At 50.5% G+C, this 21,902-nt stretch overlaps 1 protein-coding gene across 4 annotated transcripts in view; it reads left to right on the forward strand.

The window, feature by feature from the left end:
• Positions 1 to 21,902, forward strand: part of ccdc88c (coiled-coil domain containing 88C) — a 65,138-nt gene that overhangs the window by 40,525 nt on the left and 2,711 nt on the right. For 2 of the 4 annotated variants that reach the window (XM_047821632.1, XM_027172531.2), the window contains 9 exons: positions 10,248 to 10,391; positions 12,545 to 12,731; positions 12,966 to 13,111; positions 13,204 to 13,293; positions 13,386 to 13,675; positions 17,324 to 17,524; positions 18,139 to 18,213; positions 18,364 to 18,432; positions 20,681 to 20,928. In XM_047821632.1, coding sequence (XP_047677588.1) covers positions 10,248 to 10,391; positions 12,545 to 12,731; positions 12,966 to 13,111; positions 13,204 to 13,293; positions 13,386 to 13,675; positions 17,324 to 17,524; positions 18,139 to 18,213; positions 18,364 to 18,432; positions 20,681 to 20,928 — 1,450 coding nt within the window. Of the gene's footprint in view, positions 1 to 10,247; positions 10,392 to 12,544; positions 12,732 to 12,965; positions 13,112 to 13,203; positions 13,294 to 13,385; positions 13,676 to 14,163; positions 14,679 to 17,323; positions 17,525 to 18,138; positions 18,214 to 18,363; positions 18,433 to 20,680; positions 20,929 to 21,902 lie in introns of those variants that run through there. The other 2 variants (XM_047821633.1, XM_047821634.1) reach the window with 2 other exon arrangements.

The following is a 21,902-nucleotide window of genomic DNA, read 5'->3' on the forward strand; positions in this document are numbered from 1 at the left end:
GGCACTGTGTGTGTGTGTGTGTGTGTGCGTGGGGCGCACTGTGTGTGTGTGTGTGTGTGCGTGGGGCGCACTGTGTGTGTGTGTGCGTGGGGCACTGGGAGTGTGGCTCTGTGTGTGGGTGTGTCAGTGTGTGTGTGTGTGTGTGTGTGTGCGTGGGGCACTCTGTGTGTGTGTGTGTGTGTGCGTGGGGCACTCTGTGTGTGTGTGTGTGTGCGTGGGGCACTCTGTGTGTGTGTGTGTGTGTGCGTGGGGCACTCTGTGTGTGTGTGTGTGTGTGTGTGTGTGTGTGTGCGTGGGGCACTGTGTGTGTGTGTGTGTGTGCGTGGGGCACTCTGTGTGTGTGTGTGTGTGTGCGTGGGGCACTGTGTGTGTGTGTGTGTGCGTGGGGCACTCTGTGTGTGTGTGTGTGTGCGTGGGGCACTCTGTGTGTGTGTGTGTGTGCGTGGGGCACTCTGTGTGTGTGTGTGTGTGTGTGTGTGTGTGTGTGTGCGTGGGGCACTCTGTGTGTGTGCGTGGGGCACTCTGTGTGTGTGCGTGGGGCACTCTGTGTGTGTGTGTGTGCGTGGGGCACTCTGTGTGTGTGTGTGTGTGCGTGGGGCACTCTGTGTGTGTGTGTGTGCGTGGGGCACTCTGTGTGTGTGTGTGTGCGTGGGGCACTCTGTGTGTGTGTGCGTGGGGCACTCTGTGTGTGTGTGTGTGTGCGTGGGGCACTCTGTGTGTGTGTGTGTGTGCGTGGGGCACTCTGTGTGTGTGTGTGTGTGTGTGTGTGTGTGTGTGCGCGTGGGGCACTCTGTGTGTGTGTGTGTGTGTGCGCGTGGGGCACTGTGTGTGTGTGTGTGTGCGTGGGGCACTGTGTGTGTGTGTGTGTGTGCGCGTGGGGCACTCTGTGTGTGTGTGTGTGTGTGCGTGGGGCACACTGTGTGTGTGTGTGTGTGTGTGTGTGTGCGTGGGGCACTCTGTGTGTGTGTGTGCGTGGGGCACTGTGTGTGTGTGTGTGTGTGTGTGTGTGCGTGGGGCACTCTGTGTGTGTGTGTGCGTGGGGCACTGTGTGTGTGTGTGTGTGTGTGTGTGTGTGCGTGGGGCACTCTGTGTGTGTGCGTGTGTGTGCGCGTGGGGCACTCTGTGTGTGCGCGTGGGGCACTCTGTGTGTGCGCGTGGGGCACTCTGTGTGTGCGCGTGGGGCACTCTGTGTGTGCGCGTGGGGCACTCTGTGTGTGTGCGCGTGGGGCACTCTGTGTGTGTGCGCGTGGGGCACTCTGTGTGTGCGCGTGGGGCACTCTGTGTGTGCGCGCGTGGGGCACTCTGTGTGTGCGCGCGTGGGGCACTCTGTGTGTGTGCGCGTGGGGCACTCTGTGTGTGCGCGCGTGGGGCACTCTGTGTGTGCGCGCGTGGGGCACTCTGTGTGTGCGCGCGTGGGGCACTCTGTGTGTGCGCGCGTGGGGCACTCTGTGTGTGCGCGCGTGGGGCACTCTGTGTGTGCGCGCGTGGGGCACTCTGTGTGTGCGCGCGTGGGGCACTCTGTGTGTGCGCGCATGGGGCACTCTGTGTGTGCGCGTGGGGCACTCTGTGTGTGCGCGCGTGGGGCACTCTGTGTGTGCGCGCGTGGGGCACTCTGTGTGTGCGCGCGTGGGGCACTCTGTGTGTGCGCGCGTGGGGCACTCTGTGTGTGCGCGCGTGGGGCACTCTGTGTGTGCGCGCGTGGGGCACTCTGTGTGTGCGCGCGTGGGGCACTCTGTGTGTGCGCGCGTGCGTGGGGCACTCTGTGTGTGCGCGCGTGCGTGGGGCACTCTGTGTGTGCGCGCGTGCGTGGGGCACTCTGTGTGTGCGCGCGTGCGTGGGGCACTCTGTGTGTGCGCGCGTGCGTGGGGCACTCTGTGTGTGCGCGCGTGCGTGGGGCACTCTGTGTGTGCGCGCGTGCGTGGGGCACTCTGTGTGTGCGCGCGTGCGTGGGGCACTCTGTGTGTGCGCGCGTGCGTGGGGCACTCTGTGTGTGCGCGCGTGCGTGGGGCACTCTGTGTGTGCGCGCGTGCGTGGGGCACTCTGTGTGTGCGCGCGTGCGTGGGGCACTCTGTGTGTGCGCGCGTGCGTGGGGCACTCTGTGTGTGCGCGCGTGCGTGGGGCACTCTGTGTGTGCGCGCGTGCGTGGGGCACTCTGTGTGTGCGCGCGTGCGTGGGGCACTCTGTGTGTGCGCGCGTGCGTGGGGCACTCTGTGTGTGCGCGCGTGCGTGGGGCACTCTGTGTGTGCGCGCGTGCGTGGGGCACTCTGTGTGCGTGTGCGCGTGCGTGGGGCACTCTGTGTGCGTGTGCGCGTGCGTGGGGCACTCTGTGTGCGTGTGCGCGTGCGTGGGGCACTCTGTGTGCGTGTGCGCGTGCGTGGGGCACTCTGTGTGCGTGTGCGTGTGCGTGGGGCACTCTGTGTGCGTGTGTGTGTGCGTGGGGCACTCTGTGTGCGTGTGTGTGTGCGTGGGGCACTCTGTGTGTGTGTGTGTGCGTGGGGCACTCTGTGTGTGTGTGTGTGTGCGTGGGGCACTCTGTGTGTGTGTGTGTGTGCGTGGGGCACTCTGTGTGTGTGTGTGTGTGCGTGGGGCACTCTGTGTGTGTGTGTGTGCGTGGGGCACTCTGTGTGTGTGCGCGCGTGCTTGAGGCACTCTGTGTGTGTGTGCGCGCGTGCTTGGGGCACTCTGTGTGTGTGCTTGGGGCACTCTGTGTGTGTGTGTGTGTGCGAGGGGCACTCTGTGTGTGTGTGTGTGTGCGTGGGGCACTCTGTGTGTGTGTGTGTGTGCGTGGGGCACTCTGTGTGTGTGTGTGTGTGCGTGGGGCACTCTGTGTGTGTGTGTGTGTGTGCGTGGGGCACTCTGTGTGTGTGTGTGTGTGTGCGTGGGGCACTGTGTGTGTGTGTGTGTGTGTGTGTGTGTGTGTGTGTGTGGGGGTCTCTGTGTGTGTGTGTGTGTGTGCGTGGGGCACTCTGTGTGTGTGTGTGTGTGCGCGTGGGGCACTCTGTGTGTGTGTGTGCGTGGGGCACTCTGTGTGTGTGTGTGCGTGGGGCACTCTGTGTGTGTGTGTGCGTGGGGCACTCTGTGTGTGTGTGTGCGTGGGGCACTCTGTGTGTGTGTGTGCGTGGGGCACTCTGTGTGTGTGTGCGCGTGGGGCACTCTGTGTGTGTGTGTGTGTGCGTGGGGCACTCTGTGTGTGTGTGTGTGCGTGGGGCACTCTGTGTGTGTGTGTGTGTGTGCGTGGGGCACTCTGTGTGTGTGTGTGTGCGTGGGGCACTCTGTGTGTGTGTGCGTGGGGCACTCTGTGTGTGTGTGTGCGTGCGTGGGGCACTCTGTGTGTGTGTGTGCGTGCGTGGGGCACTCTGTGTGTGTGTGTGTGTGCGTGGGGCACTCTGTGTGTGTGTGTGTGTGCGTGGGGCACTCTGTGTGTGTGTGCGTGGGGCACTCTGTGTGTGTGTGTGTGCGTGCGTGGGGCACTCTGTGTGTGTGTGCGTGCGTGCGTGGGGCACTCTGTGTGTGTGTGTGTGTGCGTGGGGCACTCTGTGTGTGTGTGTGTGTGCGTGGGGCACTCTGTGTGTGTGTGTGTGTGCGTGGGGCACTCTGTGTGTGTGTGCGTGCGTGCGTGGGGCACTCTGTGTGTGTGTGCGTGCGTGCGTGGGGCACTCTGTGTGTGTGTGCGTGCGTGCGTGGGGCACTCTGTGTGTGTGTGCGTGCGTGCGTGGGGCACTCTGTGTGCGTGTGCGCGTGGGGCACTCTGTGTGTGTGTGCGCGTGGGGCACTCTGTGTGTGTGTGTGCGTGGGGCACTCTGTGTGTGTGTGTGCGTGGGGCACTCTGTGTGTGTGTGCGCGTGGGGCACTCTGTGTGTGTGTGCGCGTGGGGCACTCTGTGTGTGTGTGTGTGTGTGCGTGGGGCACTCTGTGTGTGTGTGTGTGTGCGTGGGGCACTCTGTGTGTGTGTGTGTGCGTGGGGCACTCTGTGTGTGTGTGTGTGCGTGCGTGGGGCACTCTGTGTGTGTGTGCGTGCGTGGGGCACTCTGTGTGCGTGCGTGCGTGGGGCACTCTGTGTGTGTGCGTGCGTGGGGCACTCTGTGTGTGTGCGTGCGTGGGGCACTCTGTGTGTGTGCGTGCGTGGGGCACTCTGTGTGTGTGCGTGCGTGGGGCACTCTGTGTGTGTGTGTGCGTGGGGCACTCTGTGTGTGTGTGTGTGCGTGGGGCACTCTGTGTGTGTGTGTGTGTGCGTGGGGCACTCTGTGTGTGCGCGTGGGGCACTCTGTGTGTGTGTGTGTGTGTGTGTGTGCGCGTGGGGCACTCTGTGTGTGTGTGTGTGTGTGTGTGTGTGCGTGGGGCACTCTGTGTGTGTGTGTGTGTGTGTGCGTGGGGCACTCTGTGTGTGTGTGTGTGCGTGGGGCACTCTGTGTGTGTGTGTGTGTGTGCGTGGGGCACTCTGTGTGTGTGTGTGTGTGTGTGTGTGTGTGTGTGTGTGCGTGGGGCACTCTGTGTGTGTGTGTGTGTGTGTGTGTGTGTGCGTGGGGCACTCTGTGTGTGTGTGTGTGTGTGTGTGTGTGTGTGGGGCACTCTGTGTGTGTGTGTGTGTGCGTGTGTGTCTCTGTGTGTGTGTGTGTGTGCGTGGGGCACTCTGTGTGTGTGTGTGTGTGTGCGTGGGGCACTCTGTGTGTGTGTGTGCGTGGGGCACTCTGTGTGTGTGTGTGTGTGCGTGGGGCACTCTGTGTGTGTGTGTGTGTGTGTGTGCGTGGGGCACTCTGTGTGTGTGTGCGTGGGGCACTCTGTGTGTGTGTGCATGGGGCACTCTGTGTGTGTGTGCGTGGGTCTGTGTGTGTGTGCGCGTGGGGCACTCTGTGTGTGTGTGTGTGTGCGTGGGGCACTCTGTGTGTGTGTGTGTGTGTGTGTGTGCGTGGGGCACTCTGTGTGTGTGTGCGTGGGGCACTCTGTGTGTGTGTGTGCGTGGGGCACTCTGTGTGTGTGTGTGCGTGGGGCACTCTGTGTGTGTGTGCGTGGGGCACTCTGTGTGTGTGTGCGCGTGGGGCACTCTGTGTGTGTGTGTGCGTGCGTGGGGCACTCTGTGTGTGTGCGTGCGTGCGTGGGGCACTCTGTGTGTGTGTGTGCGTGCGTGGGGCACTCTGTGTGTGTGTGTGTGCGTGCGTGGGGCACTCTGTGTGTGTGTGTGTGTGCTTGGGGCACTCTGTGTGTGTGTGTGTGTGCGTGGGGCACTCTGTGTGTGTGTGTGTGTGTGTGCGTGGGGCACTCTGTGTGTGTGTGTGTGCATGGGGCACTCTGTGTGTGTGTGTGTGTGCGTGGGGCACTCTGTGTGTGTGTGCGTGCGTGCGTGGGGCACTCTGTGTGTGTGTGCGTGCGTGGGGCACTCTGTGTGCGTGCGTGCGTGGGGCACTCTGTGTGCGTGTGCGCGTGCGTGGGGCACTCTGTGTGTGTGCGCGTGCGTGGGGCACTCTGTGTGTGTGCGCGTGCGTGGGGCACTCTGTGTGTGTGCGTGCGTGGGGCACTCTGTGTGTGTGCGTGCGTGGGGCACTCTGTGTGTGTGCGTGCGTGGGGCACTCTGTGTGTGTGCGTGCGTGGGGCACTCTGTGTGTGTGCGTGCGTGGGGCACTCTGTGTGTGTGCGTGCGTGGGGCACTCTGTGTGTGCGCGTGCGTGGGGCACTCTGTGTGTGCGCGTGCGTGGGGCACTCTGTGTGTGCGCGTGCGTGGGGCACTCTGTGTGTGCGCGTGCGTGGGGCACTCTGTGTGTGCGCGTGCGTGGGGCACTCTGTGTGTGTGCGTGCGTGGGGCACTCTGTGTGTGTGTGTGTGTGCGCGCGTGGGGCACTCTGTGTGTGTGTGTGTGTGTGCGTGGGGCACTCTGTGTGTGTGTGTGTGTGTGCGTGGGGCACTCTGTGTGTGCGCGTGGGGCACTCTGTGTGTGTGTGTGTGTGTGTGTGTGTGTGTGCGCGCGTGGGGCACTCTGTGTGTGTGTGTGTGTGTGCGTGGGGCACTCTGTGTGTGTGTGTGTGTGTGTGTGCGTGGGGCACTCTGTGTGTGTGTGTGTGTGCGTGGGGCACTCTGTGTGTGTGTGTGTGTGTGTGTGCGTGGGGCACTCTGTGTGTGTGTGCGTGGGGCACTCTGTGTGTGTGTGCGCGTGGGGCACTCTGTGTGTGTGTGTGCGTGCGTGGGGCACTCTGTGTGTGTGTGTGTGCGTGCGTGGGGCACTCTGTGTGTGTGTGTGCGTGCGTGGGGCACTCTGTGTGTGTGTGTGCGTGCGTGGGGCACTCTGTGTGTGTGTGTGCGTGCGTGGGGCACTCTGTGTGTGTGTGTGCGTGCGTGGGGCACTCTGTGTGTGTGTGTGTGTGCTTGGGGCACTCTGTGTGTGTGTGTGTGTGATAGGGGCACTCTGTGTGTGTGTGTGTGCGTGGGGCACTCTGTGTGTGTGTGTGTGTGTGTGTGCGTGGGGCACTCTGTGTGTGTGTGTGTGTGCGTGGGGCACTCTGTGTGTGTGTGTGTGTGTGTGTGCGTGGGGCACTCTGTGTGTGTGTGTGTGTGCGTGGGGCACTCTGTGTGTGTGTGTGTGTGTGCGTGGGGCACTCTGTGTGTGTGTGTGTGTGTGCGTGGGGCACTCTGTGTGTGTGTGTGTGTGCGTGGGGCACTCTGTGTGTGTGTGTGTGTGTGTGTGCGTGGGGCACTCTGTGTGTGTGTGCGTGGGGCACTCTGTGTGTGTGTGCGTGGGGCACTCTGTGTGTGTGTGCGTGGGGCACTCTGTGTGTGTGTGCGCGTGCGTGGGGCACTCTGTGTGTGTGTGTGCGTGCGTGGGGCACTCTGTGTGTGTGTGTGCGTGCGTGGGGCACTCTGTGTGTGTGTGTGCGTGCGTGGGGCACTCTGTGTGTGTGTGTGCGTGCGTGGGGCACTCTGTGTGTGTGTGTGTGTGCTTGGGGCACTCTGTGTGTGTGTGTGTGTGCTTGGGGCACTCTGTGTGTGTGTGTGTGCGTGGGGCACTCTGTGTGTGTGTGTGTGTGTGTGTGAGTGGGGCACTCTGTGTGTGTGTGTGTGAGTGGGTCACTCTGTGTGTGTGTGTGTGCGTGGGGCACTCTGTGTGTGTGCGTGCGTGCGTGGGGCTCTCTGTGTGTGTGTGCGTGCGTGCGTGGGGCACTCTGTGTGTGTGTGTGTGTGCTTGGGGCACTCTGTGTGTGTGTGTGTGCTTGGGGCACTCTGTGTGTGTGTGTGTGTGCTTGGGGCACTCTGTGTGTGTGTGTGTGCGTGGGGCACTCTGTGTGTGTGTGCGTGCGTGCGTGGGGCACTCTGTGTGTGTGTGTGTGTGCTTGGGGCACTCTGTGTGTGTGTGTGTGCTTGGGGCACTCTGTGTGTGTGTGTGTGTGCTTGGGGCTCTCTGTGTGTGTGTGTGTGCGTGGGGCACTCTGTGTGTGTGTGTGTGTGTGCGTGGGGCACTCTGTGTGTGTGTGTGTGTGCGTGGGGCACTCTGTGTGTGTGTGTGTGTGCGTGGGGCACTCTGTGTGTGTGTGTGTGTGTGCGTGGGGCACTCTGTGTGTGTGTGCGTGCGTGGGGCACTCTGTGTGCGTGCGTGCGTGGGGCACTCTGTGTGTGCGCGCGCGCGTGCGTGGGGCACTCTGTGTGTGTGCGCGCGCGTGCGTGGGGCACTCTGTGTGTGTGCGCGCGCGTGCGTGGGGCACTCTGTGTGTGTGCGCGTGCGTGGGGCACTCTGTGTGTGTGTGCGTGCGTGGGGCACTCTGTGTGTGTGCGTGCGTGGGGCACTCTGTGTGTGTGCGTGCGTGGGGCACTCTGTGTGTGTGCGTGCGTGGGGCACTCTGTGTGTGTGCGTGCGTGGGGCACTCTGTGTGTGTGTGTGTGTGTGCGCGTGGGGCACTCTGTGTGTGTGTGTGTGTGTGCGTGGGGCACTCTGTGTGTGTGTGTGTGTGTGTGCGTGGGGCACTCTGTGTGTGCGCGTGGGGCACTCTGTGTGTGTGTGTGTGTGTGTGTGTGTGTGTGTGTGTGTGTGTGTGTGCGTGGGGCACTCTGTGTGTGTGTGTGTGTGTGTGTGCGTGGGGCACTCTGTGTGTGTGTGTGTGTGTGTGTGTGTGTGTGTGTGTGTGTGTGTGTGTGTGTGTGTGTGTGTGTGCGTGGGGCACTCTGTGTGTGTGTGTGTGTGTGTGTGGGGCACTCTGTGTGTGTGTGTGTGTGTGTGTGCGTGGGGCACTCTGTGTGTGTGTGTGTGTGCGTGGGGCACTCTGTGTGTGTGTGTGTGTGCGTGGGGCACTCTGTGTGTGTGTGTGTGTGTGCGTGGGGCACTCTGTGTGTGTGTGTGTGCGTGGGGCACTCTGTGTGTGTGTGTGTGCGTGGGGCACTCTGTGTGTGTGTGTGTGTGCGTGGGGCACTCTGTGTGTGTGTGTGTGTGTGTGTGCGTGGGGCACTCTGTGTGTGTGTGCGTGGGGCACTCTGTGTGTGTGTGCGCGTGGGGCACTCTGTGTGTGTGTGTGCGTGCGTGGGGCACTCTGTGTGTGTGTGTGCGTGCGTGGGGCACTCTGTGTGTGTGTGTGCGTGCGTGGGGCACTCTGTGTGTGTGTGTGCGTGCGTGGGGCACTCTGTGTGTGTGTGTGCGTGCGTGGGGCACTCTGTGTGTGTGTGTGTGTGCTTGGGGCACTCTGTGTGTGTGTGTGTGTGCTTGGGGCACTCTGTGTGTGTGTGTGTGCGTGGGGCACTCTGTGTGTGTGTGTGTGTGTGTGTGCGTGGGGCACTCTGTGTGTGTGTGTGTGCGTGGGGCACTCTGTGTGTGTGCGTGCGTGCGTGGGGCACTCTGTGTGTGTGTGCGTGCGTGCGTGGGGCACTCTGTGTGTGTGTGCGTGCGTGCGTGGGGCACTCTGTGTGTGTGTGTGCGCGGGGCACTCTGTGTGTGTGTGTGCGCGTGGCACTCTGTGTGTGTGTGTGCGCGTGGCACTCTGTGTGTGTGTGTGTGCGCGGGGCACTCTGTGTGTGTGTGTGCATGGGGCACTCTGTGTCTGTGTGTGTGTGTGCATGGGGCACTCTGTGTCTGTGTGTGTGTGTGCATGGGGCACTCTGTGTCTGTGTGTGTGTGTGCATGGGGCACTCTGTGTGTGTGTGTGTGTGCGTGGGGCACTCTGTGTGTGTGTGCGTGGGGCACTCTGTGTGTGTGTGCGTGGGGCACTCTGTGTGTGTGTGCGTGGGGCACTCTGTGTGTGTGTGCGTGGGGCACTCTGTGTGTGTGCGCGTGGGGCACTCTGTGTGTGTGTGCGTGGGGCACTCTGTGTGTGTGTGCGTGGGGCACTCTGTGTGTGTGTGCGTGGGGCACTCTGTGTGTGTGTGCGTGGGGCACTCTGTGTGTGTGTGTGTGTGCATGGGGCGCACTCTGTGTCTGTGTGTGTGTGTGTGTGTGTGGGGCACTGTGTGTGGGTCGTCGGTCTGTCTGTCTGTCTGTCTGTCTGTGTGTGTGTGTGCGCGCGCGTGAGTGGCTGTGTGGGGGTGTGTGTGTGTGTTTGAATCCCAGGAGATCAGCACTTTCTGAAATACTCAGATCATCCCATCTGGAACCAGCCACCATGCCCCAGTTGAAGTGCTGTATAAGCTGTGACGTAAAGGCGTTACAGTAACTCAGTACAACACTTGTGTTCTGAAGGTGTTGCTTAAACAGCTGATTGTGTTGGGGCTGAAAGTGAGGCATTGTGGGAACTCTTGTCCATGTGTCTCATATCTTGTCCATGTGTCTCATTTAAATCATGACCTGCACTACACATTAATGAGCATGTGCAGACACACACATGCCTGACGTGGACTTTTTTCCTTTCTTCTGAATGGAAAATTGTCTCTAATCGTTTTAGACGTGCTGTGAAAAACAGACCAGTGTTTAGTCAGACCTAGAAAGAGATGCGCGCACACACACACACACACACACACACACACACACACACACACTCATGAATAATGCAGTAGCAGTTCTCTAGAGGCCTAGGGCTTGAAGTTAAAGCAGACGGCTGTCACATGTCCAATCAGCTCTAATACCAGCCGTCTAGGAGCTTTTAAAAGCTTGATGGGATTCCGTTCCTTATTCTATACACCACATGTCACACACATTCAATATTTCATGACTTGTTCAACCCCCACATTTATATCCCCATTTCCTGGCAATGGAAATGTTTGGCTAATGAAAATATGTTTTTGTGTAGCATTCTCAGTGAGCATATGTTGTCCATATTAAACTGCTCATAACGTGTCTTTTACAGGTACGTGCAGCTTCTAAAACAGAAGGAGGCTCTGGAGGAACTGGAGGCGTCTCTGCAGAAAGAGAGGGAGAGTCTGGGGGAGGAGATTCGTAAAAACACTCAGATTATGGAAGAGAACCGCAGTCTGAGAGAGGAGATGAACAGGTCAGCTTGAATAAATAATCTCATGCACACGGGCTGATCTCAAGGCCAATAAAACAAGCCACAAATTTCTGATGCTTTTCTAGCCATCTGATGCTGCCCTCTGCTGGTGAAACTCTATTACTTGTAATAGTATAGTTGTGAGCAATACTGTAGTATTAGTCAGATTTCATCCTAACCTTTGCTTGTAGGTTCTCAAGTAGATATGTAATGGTCTGTTTCTACTCACCAGCTACTTTTTAACCCTCAATTGCTCAGTTGTATAAAATAAGATAAAAACATATGTTGCTCTGGATGTGTAAAAAAAAGCCTTTTGCACTTCACCATGAATATAACCAAGATGTTAGTAATATCAGTGTAGCTAAGCTTGAGCCATAGCTTTATGTTGTCAACATGGTTGTTCCCAGAAACAGGTTGTTGCTATGAGCCAGGTAAGACTTCATTAAATTAAAAACTGCGATTTTTCTGACAGCTACAGTAAGTGTATCTCAGCCATCTATTATGAAGCTTATTACACCAATCTGTATCATTAAGGAACACCTGTACATCTAGGTGTTCATGCTAGTGATGTGGCATCAGATTCAATTAATCTATGCGACAAAAATCAGAGTGTACTTTGAACCCAGTGCTTTTGCAGTTGTAGCCCAGCTGTGTAAAGGTTCAACATGTTGCTATTCTGAGATGCTTTTCTGCTCACCACGGTTGTAAACAGTGATTTTTTTGAGGTAGCCTTCATCTTAGTTCAATCCATTCTGGCCAGTCATCTTACCTTGTTGCTCAGTAAGGCATCTCTGCCCACAGAAAGGCTGCTCTCGTGTGTGTGTGTGTGTGTCTGTATGTAAATTCAGCATGTTCTCAAGGCAGTGAGGCAGGATAAGCAAACACCAGTCACAGTGTTTGAGATCACCTAAAGTGGAATGGATAGTAACTGAGTATCACAGTTGTGCTTCACATGTTGGTGCTTTTTGCAGTGGTGGCTCAAGTGGTTAAGGCTCTGGGTCTGGTTTAAACCCCAGCATTGCCAAGCTACCACTGTTGGGCCCTTGAGCGAGGCCCTTAACCCTCTCTGCTCTAGTGGTGCTGTATTATGTCTGACCCTGCGTTCTGACCCCGACCGCCAAAGCTGGGTTATGTGAAGAAAGTATTTCACAGTGCTGTGATGTAAATTTTTTTTTTTTTTTTTTTTTTTTTTTTTTTGCTGCTGCTTCTTAATTTTTCACAACCGTAGATAAATATTTTAGTCCATTTTTTTTCGCTACTGTAGATGGGAAGTGGTTGCATGTAGGAAAGACCAGTAAGAGCAGGAATGAAAATGTCCCACACACCATTTAGAGTAGTCAGAAGGCAGTGGCTCCAGCCCCCCTGTCTGTAATCTCAGCCGCCCTAAAACTAAAGTATAAGTTTTACTTTCATAAATAAACAAATACAAATTACGTTAAAATGCAGGACATGTCGTCGATGGGAAAGAAAATTTATTAGTTTGATCCAAGAGCGATATATATATATATATTTTTTTTACTTTTACGTGCGTGCGTTGTAGTCTTTCAACAGTGCGTCTTCAGCTGTCTGCTTTATTTGAACGGAGAAGCTCAGGCATGCGCAGCGTGCAAGCGCAGTCAGAGCTGGATGGCGTTTATCTATAAAGTTAAACGTTAATGCAAACAACCCATTCAATACTAAATAAAAATAACATTTATTGATTTGGTCTTTTTCTTGTGAATATTTTTTTTATTATTAATGACTGCATTCATTAGTAGAGAATGTACACACACATGAACTGATGATTCTAGACTCATTTTATCGTCCTCTTTTTAATAATACCATAACTTTTGGCTTACTATGTAGTGTGTATATATATATATATATATATATATATATATATATATAATAATTATATATAATATATAACTCTTCTTGTTTTAAATTCTCACTGAGGGCTAAGCTCCCCTAAAGATGATATCTTAGAACCGTCCCTGGTCTGAGGAATGAAAACTTTTTGGCTTCTTGCTTTGTTGCCTGCTGTTGTGAGGCTTGGTGTTTTCAGTGGAAATATATTTTTTATTAGAATTTGTACATTAAATTGACACTTTTTACCTTGCAAGTGTGTAATCTAATTGTGTTACATGTGGTCTAAGAGCTGGCTCTGTGTTTTTCAGACTGTCCCAAAAACACGCACATTTACGTCAGGAGTATGACGGGCTGCAGCTTCAGAGCAAGGAGCTAAAGACTTCTCTGAACGAGTCCCAGCTGGAGCTGAACCGCTGGCAGGCGAGCTTTGACCAACTCAAAGAGAAGCACCAGGGCCTGGACATCTCCATGACCAAAATGGAAAACCACTGTGAGGTGAGAGTGTGTGAAATTCTCAGCCCACTTACTGACAAAGCCTCTACTGTCAGTACAGCAAACCTGATTGCTGGACAGAATAAATAAAACTTTAGTCATGAACTAATTTTCTTTGATTTTTTTTTAGGAATGATTATAAGAGAAGTGTTTACTGCTTTGCTTGGCTTATTCACATGAGCTTGTAAACATTGCTAGCAAGCAGTGGCAGAGTGAAAGTATTGTCTGTTTGTGCAGCTGTTGACTCGGCTGAAGGGGAATCTGGAGGAGGAGAACCACCACCTGCTGAGCCAGATACAGATGCTGGGCCAGCAGAACCAGACACTGCTGGAAAGGTCCATGGAGAGCAAGGAGCTGTACCACGAGGAGCAGAAACAGTACATGTAAGCGTTCGCGAGAGTTTTATGTCAGTTATTAGTTCCACTGTATTGTATAGCGTATGAAGTTCACTCCGTCTCTAATGCGTCCCTTGCAGCGACAAGCTGAATTCGTTACGAAGGCAAAAAGAGAAGCTGGAAGAAAAGATCATGGATCAGTACAAGTTCTATGACCCGACTCCTAAAAAGTGAGCTGTACCTGCTAACAGTTAGAGTTTGCTGACATGCTAAGAAAGGTCTGCTTTTAATCTCTTCTGCTTTGTGTACGTGACAATAACAGGAAGGGTCCCTGGGTGGGAGCTAAAGCGATAGCTAAATTAATAAAACCCAAGAAGGAAGGGGCACGGGAGAGGCAGGACCGCTCTCGTGAACGGATCCTGAGTGCCCCAGACATCCCTCTGCCTGACATCCCTCATCATCTGGACTGTTCTGCAGAAAGCCCTATTCTTTCTCCACCTCCACTGCCCTCTCGCCAGAATTGCCTTAACCTGGACTCACCCAGCAGCATCTCAGAGGAGGAAAACTGTGCACACTCCTCCCCAGTCTTATCCACACCTTCAAACCACACAGGTGGGTATATTCTGCTCAGTTCCCCAAAGGAGTTCAACAGACCTAATGATGTAGAATTACTTTTACTTAAAGCATAGACTGATCAGACAGCCAGCTCCAAGCATTTGTTGGATTTGTTCAAAGTAAATCGTTCCCCATCATGAGGTTGTAACCATCTTAATCCACAAGGGGGTGTTGTGTATCTAGTCTGCAAACCCATGCGTTACTCCAGACCTCTACTCCTTCAGTCTTTTAATCTTTATACTAAAGCAACAGTCATCTTTAAAATTCTCTCCAAATTAACCCACCTGTTTGTAATCTTGCATGTTATTCTTCTAATCTTCTTAATGGTGTTATATGTTTTTCCCAAAGGGTTTTGGACATCAATCATAGTTATAACTTACTGACTCATTTAATCTCTTCCACTGATCTCTTTCTCTCTCTTTGTGTTCATGTGTGTACATTAACCCCTACACCCCACACACACACACACACACGCACACACACAGCAGCTAAGAGGTTCAGTTTCATGCGTAGTAAAAGCCAGGATAAGATTCGGGTTACTCCGACATCGCCTTCCCGACCCTCTCTAGTCAAACGAGTTTCTGGGCTTTTCAGGGCCTCCAGTGAGGTCCTCATTCCTCCATCCCCCTGCGGAAATCTAAATTTTTAGATATTTACACAATGAACATTATTTTTGTAATTTTTTTTACTATACATTAATAAAAAATAAAAAAAACTTTTAAAATCAGTTATTTAAAATAATCAGTATTTTGAATATTATATGTTTGGCTTGGCATCACAGCTATATTTCCTACACTAATAAACAAACGTTAATGACACCCGTAACCATATTTCTAACATCGACAAAACAGTTAACTATAGGACACTACTTAGATTCTGAAAACCAGTACATATTCTATTGAAGCACACACAAACACAAACACAGAGAGAAAGGCTGAACTCTGCATGATCACTCTTATTGGGACTGCTGGTGCCGGGGCTACGACACTCTGAGTTAGCAGTAAGTAGCACTGTGTTGAAACGAAGCCCCCGAGTGCATTTGGCTTTGCTCTTGCTCTTGCTCCTGCTCCATTAATAATGTGTGTCATCATGCGTGTGTGTCTGTGATTTTATGGATCGATACTAGTCAAGGGTGAGGAAGATGAACGAGACGCTGTGTGACAGCCGTTACTGAAATCTGTGGCCTCTGTGTTAATGAGTCCAGTCGATATAAATGTGATTGAGAAGGGATAAGTTAATCACTCGAAAGGGGCTCCGTTTAGAGATGTCCGGATGAGCAATGGCATCTTCTATGTCCTGATCACTGTGAGCTCTTGTTTAGTTCATATACCTGCTTTCCTGTAACCTGTGCCTCGCCCTGCCTCTGACTCTCCATGTTCTCACACTCATTGTATGTCTTGCTATCACTGTAAGGAGCTTCCAAGTTAATAATATAACGCTAATCTCTCTCTCTCTCTCTCTCTCTCTCTCTCTCTCTCTCTCTCTCTCTCTCTCTCTCTCTTTTTAATTCAAGCAATGTTTTATAAACAAAAAGAGTCTTCCTCCTGTTCCTATGTTTTCCTCATGGGATCAGCAAAATTCCCAAAACAGTCACATTCCTATCCATGTTAAGGACATTTAATACATGCCAAGATATAAAATCTCTCTCTCTCGCTCTCATTCTTTTTTTCACACACTTTTTTCTGTACATACAATCCACTCACTCATCCGTTGCTGCTACATTGCTGTTAGCATCTTAGCCTGCTTGGTTTATTCTCTGCATTTACACACGAGAGCTCGGCTAACGTTCCATTTTTGCCTAATGTGTATTTCAGTAATAAGTACTGAGACAGATGCTAATCCGATTCTATATCTTTGTGAACCTCTTTCAGTTTTAGGAGTTTTTTACGGATGTTTGACAGGCCGTTGTCCCTTCCCTGTTTTAGAAAGTTAAAATAATACCGATTGGACCGTGAAGACGTATTCGTGTCTTTACTGATTTGTGCTCTGTTCTGCATGGGGTTGAGAGATGAATATTAGAGGAAAATTACAGAGTGTGAATGAGAGTAGCAGAGGAAGCTCAGGAAATCTCCCTAGCCTGCCTGTCCTGGTGGCTCCTGCTCCTCCTTCTGTTTGTACAAGTAACACTGGCATTTACTGCGTTTCCCATCTGTCCACAGACCACCATCTGTCTACTGCTCATTGACGAGGACTTGTTTCCCTGCTACAGTAGTGTTAGTCAGACATATTGTTCCTATCATTTAAGTGCCTAAGCACAGTACACTGACCCTTTGATTCGGTGGACATTGTTGTTGGTTCACTATCATTATTAGCAGATGTTTATGCTTTGCATGATTTTACTATCACTCAATACAAATCAAGCTGAAAATCAACAACGTTCAGTTTCATTTATTTTAATAATATACATTCACTGTCCACTTGAATAGGAACTGTACATGTGTTCATTTGTTTGGTTTATTTAATCAGCCAATCGTAACAGCAGCACAATACATAATCTCATTCAGATAAAGATCCAGAGCTTCAGTTAATGTTAACACTGATCTCAGTGACTTTATAATCCTGACATGGTTGTTGATGCCACATGGGCTGGTTTGTGTATTCGAGAAACTGCTGATCCTCAAGAGTTTTCTCACACACGAGTCTCTAGAGTTTGCACAGAATGCTGCAAATGAATAAATAAGTTAATAAACTCTAAGCTTTCAGTAGAACAACATAGGAGAATGACCTGACAGGTCTGAGCTGGCTAGATGTCTACAGTATCACTAATAGTCACTCTACAACCATGGTGAGCAGAAAAGCATCTCACAATGCACAACACCTCAATCCTTGAGGTGGTTGGGCTACAACAGCAGAAGGCCACACTGCTGTCTGCCAAGAACAGGAATCTGAGGCTCTCGTGAGCACAGACCCATGATAAATTCGAAAAAGTGTCCTTCCATATCTCCTTTCTTCTCGTCCGTCCTTTTAGCAAAAGAAACGTGACCCGATGCGGTGTTTGTGTTGTAGCTCATCTTCAAGGTTTGATGATTTGCATTGTCTAAAGTCACAGAGATCCCTGTGACTATAGTAAATAATCTCATTAAACAGAGTCATTCTCAGATCAAATTTCATCAGATAAAATCTATAATCGAGAACAGTAACCTTGTGCTGGGGCTGAATAGATTACAAAAAGAATATCATTTTTCCAGAACAATAAGGGTTTGTGACACGAATAATGTGCATATTGCATTTTATTTGATCGCAGAGCTGTAATATCTGCATGTCCTGCAGAAAACAGTACATAGTTTTTGTTCAGCTGCTGCCATTGAGGTGGAATTTGCGAGGTTGCCAGGTTCTGCCAATTACTTATTTATTCGAATTGTTTGCCCATTTTAGCTGCAATATCCCTCAGCCTGTATGAACTAGATGTTCGAATTTAAATGACTCGTAGTATCAGAACACTATTTGCACATGCTCTAAAAAATTTTTTTATCTAAATCCTGCGAAAGATCTGCATGCTTTGTGTACAATGTGTCCACTGCACTAATCTGCACAAAAGCTTATGCACTAACATGCTCTCCACAGCAGCAGTGTTTGTTTGTGTCTCCTGTGCTTTTCTGCTTTCTCTGTTTCACATTAAATCTGTAACATTTGGTTCTTGCTCAGGTCAGAGTTACAACAGTGCTTCCAGAATGTCAGAGGCATACCGTCCAGGAGGGGGCAGCACAGAGGACATGAACGGATATGAGGAGCTGGTGCTTAGACAGAGAGGTTTAGAGCCAGGGGCATCCACTCCACTGAACCACAACTCACTCAATGTACCAGGCTTCACCTCTTCCAGCTCGCGGCCAGGGCGCAGGCCCAAAGGTACTGATGTCAACAGCTGAAATTACACAGCTATTCAAGGGGCACACTAATTTATCTAAAAGGCGATTCTTTATGGATTAATAGCAGAGACCAACACATGTATTACTCAGCTCTTGCTACTCTGAAGTGAGGAAAGGTTTAGAATTTTTGTGTTGGTGTATTAAGCCTATATCAGAATTGTTCATCCTGACGAATACAACACTTTACAATGTGCTTCTTTAAATGTTTGGTTTAGATAAGCAACCAGGGACAAATCATGGAGAACACTGCTGTGCTGTTGCTGTGCTTCTGTTTTACTCTGGCTGCTTGTCTATAGTATTGTTAGCTTTAGATGCCAAACCCTCATCAAAGCAGCTCTTTATATACAAACAAATGTACATATTGTGTGACATTTTTGAAAAGCAATCGCTAAAAAAAAATCAGATTGTGAGTGATTGTAAAGAACCGAAACTGAGCATGACGTCAGTCAGAATGAAGGTTTTTTCCCCTCTTACACCTGTTGTTCATAGACGTGTATTAAATGGCTGTTTCATATATTTTGTAACGTGTTAGGAAATGAGTCACGCTGCATAGAGACACATGCATACACTCAGACATTTTCCTGTGCCATTCAGGATTAATCTCCGAGGAGGACCTGCGTATACACTCCCTCGATGCTGGCTTTGGGAGCGGTGGCCATGGAAACGCAGGTACAAGAAGAGCTCAGATCAATAGTTCTTAGCCTGATGCTCAATCTGCTGCACTTCTCTGGCATTTGTTTACGCGTGTGTGGACAAATAGTTTCTCACTCCCTCTGCCTGTCCTGCCTTCAGTAAATTCCTTTTCTTTCCTTTGCATAGGACTCAGGCTTAATTCTGGTGATTACAGTAACAACACCTCCACCAGCAGCTCCCCGGTCAACTCCAAAGGTGTGTGAAATGTAAATCCCTGGTTGTACGTGCTGGTTGGATTTTAATGAGTCAAAACCTTGTTGCTGACTGAATAAATCTGTATTCATACTCCGTGTTTATGGAGTTCAAGCAAAGGAAGATTTATGATCTCGGGGGGGGGGGGGGGGGGGATGGAGGATAAAACAAAACAAGGGCTTATGGAGCAAGTCCCGGTGGGAGGGCAGGTATTACACTGAGCATTCGTGCCTGGTCGTGATGTAATGGGCAACACTGAATATCTGACTAAGTCAACAACGAAATCTATTAAGGATGAGAAATGTATTGTATCACGATGCATCTCTGACCTGTCACTCCTAATGTACTCTACTGTATTCTGTAGAGTATGAACTCTAAATATCAGATGAGGATTTAAAATGATTATTTTATTCCATATGTTTTAGAGTTCAATCCATATTCTCTTTGATGCTTCCACACTTTACTGATCGATTGGCCTGTAATTTTCTGATTTCTCATTAGGAAGATTCTTATAGATTTCCACTTCGCCCAATCATCCGGATTGCAGGAGTAAATCAAACAAGTAACGTCCACCTGCAGAGCTGTAATATTTCAAATCCGCTAAACCCTTTAGGGGAACAAATAAAGAAATACTCAGAAGTTTGGCTTAATATGAACCTTGATATCATTTTAATTCACTGTGTAAATATATTTGAAGGTCTGAGAAAACTTGGATTGGTGCAGGTTCATATGTTAACCTCATTATTTAAATGAATCGTGGATTATGTTGGACAGGCTTTTGGTACATTTCCTTGGAAGTATTTAAATAATTTTTGATCCCAAACACAATGCGACTGTTAAACTGTTTGGAGGTTTATTCACTTGTTTTAACCCTGAGAGAGAGACAGCCATTTTTGATGTGCTTCTCATGCTGTATCACAGGGCAACGTAACACCCTGAGGAAAGTGTGCACACTGACGCCTCCGTCTCCTACATGAGCTTGATATGATTGACAGTGGAGAGAATATACCCTCCCTCCCTCCAGCACAGCACAGACAGATTTGCTCTCTTGGACACAGGATATCGATGACTGCCACATTTTCATTGATTGACTCATGGCGATTTAGACAGGCGGGCGGCGATTAGACAGGCGGGCGGCGATTAGACAGGCGGAAAGATAAAGGCGGGCGGCGATTAGACAGGCGGAAAGATAAAGGCGGGCGGCGATTAGACAGACGGAAAGATACAGACGGGCGGCGATTAGACAGACGGAAAGATACAGACGGGCGGCGATTAGACAGATGGAAAGATACAGACGGGCGGCGATTAGACAGACGGAAAGATACAGACGGGCGGCGATTAGACAGACGGAAAGATACAGACGGGCGGCGATTAGACAGACGGAAAGATACAGACGGGCGGCGATTAGACAGACGGAAAGATACAGACGGGCGGCGATTAGACAGACGGAAAGATACAGACGGGCGGCGATTAGACAGACGGAAAGATACAGACGGGCGGCGATTAGACAGACGGAAAGATACAGACGGGCGGCGATTAGACAGACGGAAAGATAGCTTGCCACCCCTTTTGTATTACATTAACATAGCTTTGTTACTTATAGTAACAAATCTTTCCAAGATTTGTATTTGGCAAGCTATCTTTCCGTCTGTCTAATCGCTGCCCATCTGTATCTTTCCGTGTGTCTAATCGCCGCCATCTGTATCTTTCCGTCTGTCTAATCGCCGCCATCTGTATCTTTCCGTCTGTCTAATCGCCGCCCACCTGTATCCTTCAGTCTGTCTAATCGCCGCCCATCTCACACCATAAATGACACCAAACAAATCGTTTGTCAAGCAAAAAGGTCTATTTTAATATCACCACCACACATTTGCCAAACGGAAAAAACAGTTACCAACATCTTATTTTTAAATCAGTGGCCATGTGGGTCTTCTGAGAGAACTGGTGGAAATAGATTCTTAGATTCACACACACACACACACACACACACCACAACTCGGTCTACTTTCACAGGTACAAAGATGTTCAAGCATTTGTTTGTAATTATAAACTAACTTAAATAACAAAATATTGTAATTTTTCTTCAACAGACTTATTTTGGATAGCTTTAGTGCTTGTTGCTTTGTTTTACAGGTTGATATAACTGCAGCAATTAATGAGAATAAATTTGTTTATTAAAATTTATTAAAGCCAGAATGATGAACCCCTCATGCTTCCTTTTGATGAACCAGATTTATTTGAATTGATTTAGGTTCCCTGGAGCGCATACAGAGACATTCTGCCAGTCTCTCCTGTGATGATGTGGTTGGACTGAGCCATGAGAGCCCCACATTTAGCCAGTCTTCTCTGCTACCTCGTAGCTCCACCCTTCCCTATGAAGCCACCCCTCTATCCCGGTCTACCCCACGAGCCACCGGTCCACGCCCCAGATCCCCTGGCAGTGAGATGGTCACCCTGGAGGAGTTTCTGCAGGAAGGCAAAACCTTGCCACCTCCTACTGTAAGAACACCCAGAAGAATAAATGCCTGGACAAATGGCCTTTTAAAACCTTCCACTGATCTACTATTTTTGTCTCTCATTACCCTGCTGTCTCTTTCTTGTTCTGCCTCTATCTCTATCACTGATTGCCACAGCTGAACTTTACATAGACGCAATGTCGCAATAACTTACATTTAAAAAGGTACAACAAATGCTACTATAGGTTGCCAGACATAGAGCTGCTATTGCCGGGTGTTTGTTGCCTATAGAATGAAATTTCTGCAGTTTATGGCTTCTTTACTGTTAGTTAATTTACACAGTTAATGTGCATTAGATGCTTCAGTGACCATTAATTGAGATGGTTGTCATAAATAATGCTGCCGCTTTAGCCGTCTAAAAAGAAATGAACCAGGATCAGCAATGGAAAAGCATCGGGGTAAAAACTTTGTCTGTCTATCTATCTATCACAAACAAATGCTGTCTTCGGCCATCCATAAACAATAATTAAATCAGATTAGATCTTGACATCAGGGTAATAAAAAAAAGCATCGTCACTTATCTAGCTATCTTTTTTCGCCACTTCCTATTAATTAAGCACACAAAATAATGTCTTTCCAAACAACTTTCAACATAAATGAACCCAGATTATGGGTTCAAAGACATTTTGGGGTAAAAGATCATCCATCCATCCATCCAGTCACACATTTAATCACACATCACTATTAAATGTGTGGAATCATTTCCTGTAGCAATGTATTGTTACAGCAACGTGTGTTTAATTGTTTAATTCCATTTTATGATTTAAGCTGTCTCTAAGGGACTAATGGCCTAGGAGATAAGGGTTCATATAAAGCTCTTATTTTGAATTGCAGGTGTGTAGCGATGGTCAAGGGGGAGGAGGTGTATTAACATTTTAGACTGGGTATTGGGAAAGGTCTTAGTGGGTATCTGGATTCTCTGCTATTATGACATTGCAGTGATTTTGTAGAAATAAT

The sequence above is a fragment of the Tachysurus fulvidraco genome, chromosome 12 (genome assembly GCF_022655615.1).
Source record: "Tachysurus fulvidraco isolate hzauxx_2018 chromosome 12, HZAU_PFXX_2.0, whole genome shotgun sequence".
NCBI classification, from domain to species: Eukaryota; Metazoa; Chordata; class Actinopteri; order Siluriformes; family Bagridae; genus Tachysurus; species Tachysurus fulvidraco.